The sequence below is a fragment of the Canis lupus genome, chromosome 21 (assembly GCF_011100685.1).
Source record: "Canis lupus familiaris isolate Mischka breed German Shepherd chromosome 21, alternate assembly UU_Cfam_GSD_1.0, whole genome shotgun sequence".
Classification (NCBI taxonomy): domain Eukaryota; kingdom Metazoa; phylum Chordata; class Mammalia; order Carnivora; family Canidae; genus Canis; species Canis lupus.
The window spans coordinates 26,455,454-26,468,007 of NC_049242.1; the positions used below are offsets into that span (position 1 = coordinate 26,455,454).

The 12,554-nt window shown below is 39.5% G+C and overlaps 1 protein-coding gene across 4 annotated transcripts in view; it reads right to left on the reverse strand.

Annotated features, from left to right (window-relative positions):
- The window catches only part of NUP98 (nucleoporin 98 and 96 precursor), a 118,341-nt gene extending 105,794 nt beyond the window's left edge, over positions 1-12,547 (reverse strand). For 3 of the 4 annotated variants that reach the window (XM_038568780.1, XM_038568779.1, XM_038568777.1), the window contains exons 1-2: positions 12,389-12,547; positions 425-528 (exon numbers count right to left, since the gene is read on the reverse strand). In XM_038568780.1, the coding sequence (XP_038424708.1) occupies positions 425-500 (76 nt within the window). In that variant the 5' untranslated portion in view covers positions 501-528; positions 12,389-12,547. Of the gene's footprint in view, positions 1-424; positions 529-11,425; positions 11,445-12,388 lie in introns of those variants that run through there. The other variant, XM_038568778.1, reaches the window with a different exon arrangement.
- Positions 12,548-12,554: the final 7 nt, after the last annotated feature.

Sequence of the window (12,554 nt, forward strand, 5' to 3'; positions counted from 1 at the left end):
GTGTGTGTGTGTGTGTGCATCACATATTCTTTATCAATTCATCAATCTATGAAAACTTGGATTGTTTCCATATCTTGGCTATTGCAAATAATGCTGCAATAAACATAGGGGTGCACATATCTTAGTGCACTCCTATGTACACTAGTTAGTGTTTTGGTATTCTTTGGGTAAAATACTTAGTAGTACAGTTGCTGGATCATCGGGCAATTCTATTTTTAATTTTTTGTGGAACTTCCATACTGTTTTTCACAGTGGCTGCACCATTTTACATCCCCACCAAGAGTGGGCAAGGAAGGGTTCCTTTTTCTCTCCACCTCTGCCAGCACTTGATATTCCTTGTGTTTATTTCAGCCATCAGAATGGATTTGTTCTTAATTAGAATAGCTTAAGTTTTTTCCCTTCTTTGGTTCTTTGTAAAACTTACTCTGTCCAAATGTTGAAGTTGTGCCAAAGCCACCAGTGCCACCCCCAAAGGGTGTTCCAAATGACTTATTAAACATCTTCAAAATGAGTCTTTGCTTCAGAAAGCTGAAAGAAAAAATTATCACCTTTTAAAGACCACAGAATACAACATAATTCTTTAAAAAAAATGTACTTTACAAATTTATCCAAACTATAGCATAATGTTCACATTTAATATCCTAAAACTCTGTATGATAGAAGATTTTCTAAAATTGAGCTAAGGGTTAAGCATTGGCCTTTGGCTCATGTCATGGTCCTGAGATCCAGCCCTGCATTCATTGGGCTCCCTCCTGCTTCCCCCTCTTCTAATGCCTCTCCCTCTGCTTGTGTGCACACTCTCTTAAATATCTTAAAAAAAAAAATAAAATAAAATTGGGCTGAATTATTAGTACAATAATGTGAAGTTAAACTTCAGATCCCATCAACAATCTTCCCTTTAAAAACAATGTTTTTTGACCTTTTTTCTTTTAAAGTTCCCTTTTGGGCAGCCCAGGTGGCGCAGTGGTTTAGCACCACCTGTAGCCCAGGGCGCAATCCTGGAGACCCTGGATGAGTCCCATGTCAGGCTCTCTGCATGGTGCCTGCTTCTGTCTCTGCCTCTCTCTCTCTGCGTCTCTATGAATAAATAAATAAAATCATAAATAAATAAATAAATAAATAAATAAATAAATAAAAAGTTCCCTTTTAATGAACTTTCTTTTAATGAAGATTTCTGGTCCACTATGCCAATCTAGGAAGTTATGCACAATAACCATTAAAAATTACCATGATACTCTCCTATCACAACCACCTGAGAAGTTAAAATTTTCATCAGGCTTTATTTTCTGTAGTTTGCACTGTAAAGTTTTTTTGCCCTCTTTTTTTTTTTTTTTTTGGAATATAAAATGCTGTAATATTAAATGTTCTTTGTGGTGCCTGGGTGGCTTGGTTAAGTGTCTGCCTTCAGCTCAGGTCATGGTATCAGGGTCCAGGGTCCTGGGTCTGAGCCTGAGCCCTGCATGGGGCTCCCTGCTCAGTGGGAGTCTGCTTCTCCCTCTCCCCTTCTCCTGCTCCCTCCTCCTCCCTCTCTCATTCATGCAGGCTGGGCTCTCTCTCTCTCTCTCAAATAAATACATAACATCTTTAAAAAAAAATGTTCTTTAAATTATGCGTCCCATCTCCAAATCCCAGAGATGCTGGTGCCCTGACACTCTCTGAGACTACTTAAGAGCATCTTTCTGTCCCCTACTTATCTATCTTTGGGAACATTAAAGAAAATTTTTGGTGAAAATCCCCCACCTCATATGAATGATTCCGTTCCAGTATCCAAACTATGCACTTAATGAGTTGGACCAAAGTGTTCCAACAAGTACAAAAGAGAAGTTTGGCTTCCCTCTCCCAGATCTGTATAAAAAACAAGTTAAAGGTATAGTCTATTCAAAAGTAAACACTGGGACAGCCCCGGTGACTCAGGGGTTTCGCTCCGCCTTCAGCCCAGGGCATGATCCTGGAGACCTGGGATCGAGTCCCATGTCAGGATCCCTGGATGGAGCCTGCTTCTCCCTCTGCCTGTGTCTCTGTGCCCCTCTGTGTGTATGTGTCTTTCATGAATGGATAAATAAAAATCTTTAAAAAAAAACAAAAGTAAACACTGTCCCTCTGATACATTTTCCTTAAACTTATGATATCCACTACCACTTATCAGCCAGGAGACAAGAAAATACTGAGTAAACTACGTATTTTTAACCTAAAGTCTCAGAAAATAGCCAATCATGCTTATCTGGACTTTGTGACAGGTAGGATGATTTTTCTATTATATACACATGATGGAAGTTTTTTCTTCTAGTAAAATCATACCTCATTCACATTCATATAATAGAATTAAATACAACACTGAGAGGTGCTCCCCACAATGTCCTGGTGTCCCTTTAATACTTAGTTATTCTAATAAACAAAACTTTTTGTGGAACTTTGGAAAATATGAAGATGTCCCTAAATACCTAATGGTTTTACAAAAATCAACATTCTGTCCCCTATACTCCTTTAGGAAAAAAAATTCCAACACACAGTTCTTTCTCCCAACATCCAAGAATTTAAGAATTCCAATTAAACAAAGCTCACTGAAACCAGTAGTTCAGCAAATTTTTCAAAACACAATCCTTTCAGACCCCATTCTAGAAATGGATGGGGTGTAAACTTTTGTATTTAGAAAGGCTTTTCTTGGAACCAGAGGCTCTATTTCATGTAATCGCCATTTCTCTTAGTAATAAGATCTGAAGTTTCCTGCCTTGCCAATTTAACAGGTGTCACAAAGTGTACAAATTGGGCTTTTAGGGCAGCCCCGGTGGCTCAGCAGTTTAGCGCCGCCTTCAGCCCAAGGCGTGATCCTGAAGACCCGAGATCGAGTCCCACATCGGGCTCCCTACATGGAGCCTGCTTCTCCCTCTGCCTGTGTCTCTGCGCCTCTCTCTGTCTCTCATAAATAAATAAAACCTTAAAAAAAAAAAAAAAAAAGAAATGAGCACCAGATAAATACAGTGCACAGGTAAAAATGGCATTTGTATACCTATCCTATCTGGCCTTAATATTTTAACACCAAAGCCCAGCTCCCCTCATATGGTAAGCATTCATAAATGTACTTATCAGTTCATAGGTAGGTGTCACTAACTTTAAATTATCTAGCTAAACAAGCAAACCAGAGCACTCTGCTACATATATACCCAGGATATGGTATCAAGATGAGGACACCACCAGAACATTTGGACAAAGTTACCCTTGAGAGTTATTTCAAGCAAAAGAATGAAAATGAAAAAAAAAAAAAAAAAAAAAGCAAATTGCAAAAAGATACACTTGGCAGATTATGTCAAATAGAAAAGACAATACACTGTTATTTATGGATATGTATATACATAGAGTAAAGAGGGAGACTAGAAAAATATATGAAAGTGCTTGCCTCTGGAGAAATGAAGGTAAATGAAACATGGGGCAAAGAATTTAGAGGACCCAAACTTTTCTATCATGTTTATTTCTTCTATTAACAGCAGCAACAAAAGATCTAGAGAATGCAGGTATCTGTATTAACTCTATTTTTCCATTGGGAAAAAAAAAAAAAGTATGGGCACCTGGCTAGCTCAGTTTGGTAGAGCGTGTGATTCTTGATTTCGGCTCAGGTCACGATCTTGGGGTTGTGAGACTGGGCTCTGAGTTGGCTCCATGCTGAGCATGGAGCCTGCTTGCATAGAGCTTAAGATTCTCTCTCTTCCTTTGCCTCTGCCCTTCCCCCACTCACAGCTGTGCTCTCCCTTTCTCTTAAAAAAATGGGGGGAGAAGTAATCCTAGAGATTGCTATGTGTGGAACTTCTAAATCCATTCAAGTTTAAAGGCAATAAAAAAAAATTTAAAGGGATTGCACACATTCAAGTCTTTATCCTTTCAAACATATTAACCTTGCCCAAATTGAAATACTAGCTAACATTTTAACTTTCACTGTGTCCCAGGCAATGCCTAAGTACATTTTACAAATTATCTCATATAAACCTCCCAAGAATCCAAAGAGGCAGGTATTTTTAGTCCTTATTTTACAAATGGTGAAATTGAGGCATGATCATAAAGCTACTTTTGATTATTAGCTATGTGTACAGCACCTAGAGCTCCTAGAGAAAGAACACTGCCAACTAATGGGAAAAATGACTTTGCATTCACTATAAATAAGGAAGCTATAAAACCAAAATTTGGCATATTAATCCAGCACTATCAGGGGAAAGAGACACTTCTCTGGCAAACACGACAGTTCTAGTCATCAGAAAGATAATTGCTTGCTCTTTATGGACAATTTATGTGGCCTAGATGAACTTTCCTGGAAAGATTAACCACTTTCTTTATGGATGAATGTACTTTACTCATCACAATTTTTTGATGACATTTTTAGAAAGAAAAATTAAAATGAAATAGTCCTATACAAAAAGACAATGCCCTTAAAAAATGTACTTCATTCTTTGTGCTGATCTTTTTTTTAAGTGGGCTCCACATCCAGAGTGGAGCCCAACAGGGCTTGAACTCATGACCCTGAGATCAAGACCTGAGCTGAGACCAAATCAAGTCAGGCCTTATAACTGACTGAGCTACCCAGATGCCCCTGTGCTCAATCTTCTAATTAATAATTCAGATTGTCAGAAACAAGAAGGGCCACTTGTGGCTCAAGTAGTAACCTCAGGGTCCTGGGATTGAGCCATCCAGCTTTCTGCTCAGCAGGGAGTCTGCTTCTCTGTCTCCCTCTGCCCCTCCCGACCTTACACAGACTTTTGCTCTCTGAAATGAAGAGAAAATCTTTTTTTTTTTTTTTTTAAAGGGTTTTATTTATCTGAGAGAAAGAAAGAGTACAAGCAGGGAGAGTGGTAGGCAGAGGGAGATGGAGAAGCAGGCCCCTTGCCAAGCAGGGCTCGATCCAAAGAACCTACGATCATGACCTCTGCTGAAGGCAGACTCCCAACTGACTGAGCCACAGAGGCACCCCTAGATAGATAAAATCTTAAAAAAAAAAAAAAAAAAAAAAAACACACACACACACAAAAGACAAAAAACAGACTGTCAGATACAAGAAAGAAGTAGCCTTAATAAGACACCATTGTCCAGTATTACCCCACTGCCCCATATGAAGCTTAATAAACTGATATAACATACAACTTTTGTGAGCTTTGTGAACTCTGGGAACAATGACAAAACCCAGTTTTCTTCCAGCAAAGTGGTGGACAGACCCTGAAACATGGTAACAACCCAGCAATTGCCAATTTTAAGTGCTATCTGAATGACTAAGCAAGCTGCTGCTCTCTGACAACAGAAAGTTACACAACTGGGAAGCAATTTTTCCTTTCCACTTCACTGAGTTCCTTTGTATCAAACTCAGTAAAGAGCAAAAACAATAAATAATTGTTAGATGAATGAACTAGTACTTCCCAGTTTACAAAGTACTTTTTTATATATCCTCTTGTCTAATTTTCACAAAATACTAGAATAGGCAGGAATTATCACCCATAGTTAAACTGAATGGAAAAAATGACTATTGAGTTTTGCCTTGACCAAGAGAGGAGGGATAGGAGAGTTAGGTAGAATTCTGAGAAGTTAGCTTAGTCTTAATGATCTAATATCACAGCCCAGCAAAATCACCTGCTATCCTCATTTTACTATATCCTTCCTATGATCAATCCCAGATCAAGCAATTCCCTTTGTTAAAACATTCATTTTTCTCTCTAAAAACTATGTCCAGTTTTTCTTTCTAAAAATTGCTGTTCAGGTACACCTGGCTGGCTTAGTCAGTGGAGTGTGTGACTCTTGGATTTTGGGGTTGTATTCAAGCCCCAAGGTGGGTATACCGATTACATCAAAAAATAAAATCTTAAAAAAAATAATAATAAATAAACATTGCTAAGGTGCCTGACTCAGTGGGTAGAGCGTGTGATTCTTGATCTCGGGGTTGTGAGTTCGAACCTCTCACACTGGGTGCAGAGATTACTTAAAAATAAAAAAAAATAAAAATAAAAAATAAAAACTGCTGTTCAAGCCTCACCTATTTCACAAAGACTGTCCCAGATCAGACCCTTCAGACTCTTATCAGTATAAAAACACACCCTCTTCCCCTCCCCCTTTGCAAACCCAATTACGTAAACTAATGCCTCCCAGCTGCTTTTAGTTATGCAATATGTTGTCATACCTGCCACTTGAGTGTATGAGCTGTTTACTTACTACTCTAGTAAAAAGCATCTGGATTTTGCTCAATTTCTTCCATTAGGGTGTAAATTAATTAAAAACAATCTATATTGTGCTTGCTTCAGCAGCACATATACTAAAAAACAATCTTTATTATCTAATAGAGCTTCTTTCCTCACGATGCTGAGTAACATTTTCATCCCCTTAACATAACCTTCATTTGACAGAACTAGTGGAAGGAGTACATCAGATTTCCCAGTAAGACAAATCTGTATTTAAAACTCTCCACCACTTCCAATTCTCTGTAAATCTAAAATTAACTCAAAAAGTTAAAAATGAATTTTAAAAACTCTGCCATTTGCTACTGTGTAGCTGTACTAGTCACATATTCAACTTCTTAGACCTCTACATTTACAATTGAACAATAGGGATTATCCCACCTACAATGAAGGACAAAAATGCCTCAAACTAGAGCTCCTCAAAAGTGGGTTGGTTTTTTTTTTTCAAGATTTTTAATTTTTTAAAGTAATTTCTACATCCAAAAGCAGGTTTTTGTTTAGCTTTTCAACAAATATTTTTACAATATTTTTAGTTAGAAAAATGTAAATTAATTTCCCCTCACTCTAGGCCTTGACTGCACAAAATATAGCTAGAACACCATACATAAGATTATTTCCTGATACTTCAATGTCTTCTACTGACCATTTAATACAAAAATAAAATACCACTGTAAACAAAAACACACACCCCTCCACACACACACTGAGGTCACTCTGATCATTCATCTTCTTCCGCGTTTCTCACTCCCCTTGTCTCATTCCCAACAGGTCACCTTTAATCTACAAATCCATTTACCTATTTCTTAAGAAGCTTAAACCACCAAGAAAGGTAAGATGTCTAGATACCAGAAGTCTCTATGTTAAATGAGCACGTGGAAGCAACTAAGGTTTGAAGTGATGAGTACAACATGCATTCATGAAGGATGAATTGTTTCTTTCCTGAACAAAGAGTCCTAATTCAGCCAATTCTTTCTTCCCTTGATTAGTGGTTTTCAAATATTTTTAGTCATGGAACCAAATACATAAAACAGACATAAGCAGAAGCTGCTCTGGCTGAAGTAAAGAGGAACAGGTGTAGTAGAAAACTACTAGCTGAACGCTTTCAAAGCTTAGAGCTGTACAAACTAATGTGAAAAATCATTGTCCTTTCTAGATCAGAGATTCTGAAAGCGAGGCCTGAAGGCCCCTAAAAGTCCTTGAGACCTCTTCCAGGGTGTCCATGAAGTCAAAACTATTTTCATAATAATACTAAGACATTATTTACCTTTTTTTATTAAAGCTGTACTAACCTCAGCACTGGAGTGCAAAAGCAATTGTGTATAAAACTGCTGGAGCCGGAGTATGAATCAGGACAATGACCGAAACTGTAAAACAGTCACTGAATTCTTCACTGCCACACACAGCATACGCAAAAATATACCTTCACTTGAATGTCTTTGATGAAGCAGTAAAAATTACCGACTGTATTCCTGACATTTCAGTACACATTTTTTAAAAATATTCTGTGATTATTCTTTGAAATGAAATGGGAAATACTCAAAAGCACTTCTGTATATGGAAATACAAGGGCTATCTCAAAGAAAAACACCTTGTGATTACCCTAGTAGAAAGCTGAACCAGCTGATTTTTTTCATGGAACATTTTTACTTTAGAGGATAAATGACAAACTATAGTTTATTCAGATTTGAAAATTAGAATTGTGTCTGCTACTACGAGCTTGTCAACTTCCCAAATCTTAAGACGGGTGGAAATGTTAACTGTATAATTTGTCAACATTTCAAAGAACTACATAACCCAGTGAACTAATAATTTCTAAATAACCAATGTATGATATCATAAAATCATGCATGAGTAAATATCCATTCAAAGTGCAAGACAGGAAAAAAAAAAAAAAAAACAAAGTGCAAGACAGGGATGCCTGGGTGGCTCAGCAGTTGAGTTCCTGCCTTCAGCTCAGGGTGTGATCCTGGAGTCGCGGGATTGAGTTCCACATGGGGCTCCCTGCATGGAGCCTGCTTCTCTCTCTGCCTGTGTCTCTGCCCTCTCTCTGTCTCTCATTAATAAATAAAATCTTAAAAAAAAAAAAAGTGCAAGACAAACCAATGAATTTTAATATAATGGTGTACTAAAATCAATAATATGGCTTCAGATTCCATATTGCAACAAATCTTTAGAATAATTTATAGTGTCCAAGGGTAATATCTATAATTATTTGAAAAAGTTGCTGAAACATTCCTCTTTTCCATCTACTCATCTGTATGAAACTGGATTTTCTTCACATACTTCAACCAAAACAACTTACCACCTGTCTGAATGCAAAAGATCTGCAAATCCAGTGGTCTTCTCATAAGCCAGACATCAGAGAGATTTACAAACAAGTAGAACACCACCAGCCTTGTCACTAAAATTTTTTTAGTAATTTTTCATAAAATTGTTACATTAACAAATGAGTTTATTTTTTTAAGTCAATGAATCTTTAAAACTTTAATCTCTAGTATAGTAAATATGAGTAGATATAACCCATTTAACAAAAGCTGTTGGGATCCCTGGGTGGCGCAGCGGTTTAGCGCCTGCCTTTGGCCCAGGGCGTGATCCTGGAGACCCGGGATCAAATCCCACGTCGGGCTCCTGGTGCATGGAGCCTGCTTCTCCCTCTGCCTATGTCTCTGCCTCTCTCTCTGTGTGTGATTATCATAAATAAAAAAAAAAAAAATTTTTTTTAAAGAAAAAAATAAAAACAAAACAAAACAAAAAAAAACAAAAGCTGTCTGGAATCTTCAATAATTTTTAAAAGTATAAAGCAATCCCAAAACTTCAAATGTTGAGAACTGCTATACTAGACTGTTGCTATAGCCTCCCTCTAATTCATCTGCTGGACTCGTTTCACATCTTCCAATTTACCCTATAACCCACAGGCTTAGTATTAGACTTAGCTAATTAGAGCTATATCTTAATAATTTTTATTTCTCTACTACAAAATTCCAATTATGTACAAACTGAATTACAGTTTATATTAAGTACAAACTCTTCAATATGACAATTCTCAGTGACAGTACAATGGGACAAGACTTCCGATCAATGCATATTCATATGACATCAACTGTCTCAGTGAAATGGAAAGATAATGGAATCTCACAGCACCACATTTAACTACATCAATTCAACTACAAGCTCTTTTTGCCCTCTTCCACGAAAAGAGAAATAGATATTGCTTGATTTTCCCAATGGCCTATCCCCTTTCAAACAAAACCTTGATTTCTATCACAGAGAAAGGGAGGCTACCAGAAATAAAGAAAGCGACTCTCAGCTTTTCAGCTTCCTGATATCAGATTTTTACAATTTAAGGGTTTTTCAAGGACACTTTAACAAGACACAATTTATTAGCTGACTTGACAAGCATACACCAGGCAAGATAAAGGTATGATTTAATGAAAGATTGGTAGGCAATGTTTTCTCAAAAGCAGTCATCTCTCAATCAGGGCAATTCTGCCTCCTGGTGGACATCTGACAATGTTTGGAGACCTTCCAAATTATTACAACTCCGGGAGGAGGTGTTATGGATATTTAATGGGTAAAGGTGGGGAATGCTGCTAAACACCCTACAATACAAAACATAGCTTTGAGACAAAAGGAATTACCTGCCCCAAAATGATAACAGTGCAGAGGCTGAAAAATCTTCTGTAGAGACATGCTATGCCAAATACTTAGGTTCAATTCCTAACCAAAAGAAACGCACCAAATTCTTAAGAAACAATGTTTAGGTACCTTAACTCTAATATCTATATTGTTAAATCTCCAAAAATGTCTTAGACCGCCCCTAACCTTTCAACAAACTGCATAATCACAGATGTGCACTCTGTTGGAAATTAAACATTAGTAGTAACCCTTACTTCCTAGGTTAATTACTACAATAAAAATATCACAATAAAATAATATACTCAATTTCTTCCGAGCTGTTAATTTGGTTCCCTAAAAGCTTGATTTCAACTATCTAGGAACTAGTAGAGACATGAATAAAGTCAGGTACCAAAGTACCACGAAACATATGAACGGTGTAAGTCCTCTTATCTAGGCCCCATATTTCAGGAACACACATATAATCAGTCTTTTAATAGACAATTTTTAGGTTTAGCTGCTCCCTGCTCCCTATTTATCCCTTCAAGTAAACACTGAACGCCTATTAGGTGGCAAGCAATCTGAATACAAAGAGAAGAAATGGGTGCCTGGGTGACTTAGTTAAGCATCTAACTCTTGATTTCGCTCAGGTCATTATTTCAGGTTTGTGAGCTTGAGCCCCAAGTCAGGCTCCACACCAGCAGGGAGTCTGCTTGGATTCTCCCTCTCCCTCTCTCTCTCTTTCCACCTCTCTAAAATAAATAAATAATTTTTTTAAAAAGATAAAAATATTTTACCACAGTCTAATAAGATAAACAGCTAAAATACAAAATGATGTGTGCTATAAATAGAAGTATCAAATAAGTGTTATGGAAGCTTGCTGGAGACAGAATGCCAGGAAAGGCTTCCCAGAAGAGGGTGATGCTTGAACTGAGAAAATGTCACAGAAAATATACTCTTCACATTTCTGTGTTTAGACTACCGTTCTCTTCTGCTCTTACACACTAGTTTTCAGTTTTTGCTTTGTCATCTAAACAAGAACATGTGATATGACCAGTGTGAACAGACCAAAGTGGCAACTTTTAACTCAATTTCCTCAAATCTTAATGAAGAGTCAAAAAAAAAAATTTTTTTTTTTCTGTCAAAGTATTTCCCAGTACCTGCAAATTGTCCCAGTTCTGGTTTTGTTTTTTAAATCTCCTAACTTCTTCCATCAAGTGAATAGATCATCTGTCTCCCAGTTAACAAGCTGAATTTCTAAGACTGTCGTCACAGGGGATGATCACTGCTCTTTTCTTCCAGTTAGTTTCTGCTTCCAAAGAGAGGTTTCATTTCCTCACCTTTTCCCACTACAATACTTTGAATTCTGTCAGGAAGGAGCCATAAATTCCAAGGTACAAGAACTACAAAATTACCGCTGCCTATCTAAGTCTTGTCTGTATTTTCTGCTTTCTATTCCAAAACTCTTATGAGTCACTAAGTGGATTCTGTCTCCTGAGTCCCCAGCAGCTGACACAAATAATTTCAGATTTGGAATAGGAAATTAGCCAGACATGGGAGTCTTATCCATTTGTTTCCAATACATTTACATCACCGACATTCCTTACCCAACTTTTTAATTCTCATGGTTTAGGTTAGGGTCCCGCAGATGAAGTTTCTGCCTTAACACGAACAGAACTGGTAACCACGCAGAAACGCTGTTGAAGGCTGCTTCTAAATACCGAAGCCCCCACCCCCCTCCCCCCAAAGGTTCCAAATTGAACCTTCAATAATAGGAGGATGGAACACCCAGGGAGAGTGATACAGTAGAAAAATTTCTAGACTGAGGCGGATCTGGTACAGGCTAATCCTAATCCTGTCCCTTCTTTGGACCTCAGTTCCTCCACCTATAAAACTCGCACGTGATGTACGATAGGGGGATTGGCTTAATTTCTAAGGTTCCCCAAAGCTACAGTAATCCAGAAATCCCACCTTTCTCCTCCTCTAGCTTTACACGAAACACGTGGGAGGGCAGAAAATAACCTTTTACTCCACTAGATCGATCTTAATTCTCAGATCTTGTGTTAAAAAGCTTAACAAACTCCCGACCCACCCATCCGAAACGCCGGGCTGCACATCTCCCCCGTGGAGACGTCAAGGCAAATTAAAGCCCGTCCCGAACGACCGTCAACCAAGCAAGCGCTGGGGAGATCCTATTCAGGGTCCTAAGACGCGGCCCCCGCAAAGGGCCCGCCCACCTAATCACCGCCAGGCAAATGAATGAGTACCACCAGATACATGGACGCTCCCCGAGCGCAGGCTGCCACGGGAGACCCCGGGGCCCTGGCTCCCCGGACCTCGGTCCCCTCCCAGCGCCCGCAGAGCCGGGCCTCGGGGCCTCGGGGCCGCGGGGCCGCGGGGCCGCGGGGCCGCGGGGTCGCGGGCCCCGCCCCCTCCCTCGGGGCAGAAGGTGCGCGCCCGGGCGCGAGACTTCGGCGCGGAGGGCCTGGGACGCCCCGCGCACCCGCCCGCCCAGAGGGGAGGAGGAGCCTGTCGGTCCGGGGCCGCCACCGCCCGGGCTCTCCACTTACCGCGGTGCGGTGGGGGAAGGGAAGTGTCAGGAGTGAAGGCCTAGGCCCGTCCGCCACCCGCCGCTCGGGGAGCAGCGCGCGGCCGCCACGAAACCGTCGCCGCCGATACCACCGCCGCCACCGACCGCCGCTTCGGGCGCAGCGCGCAGAGGGCCCGACTGCGTCA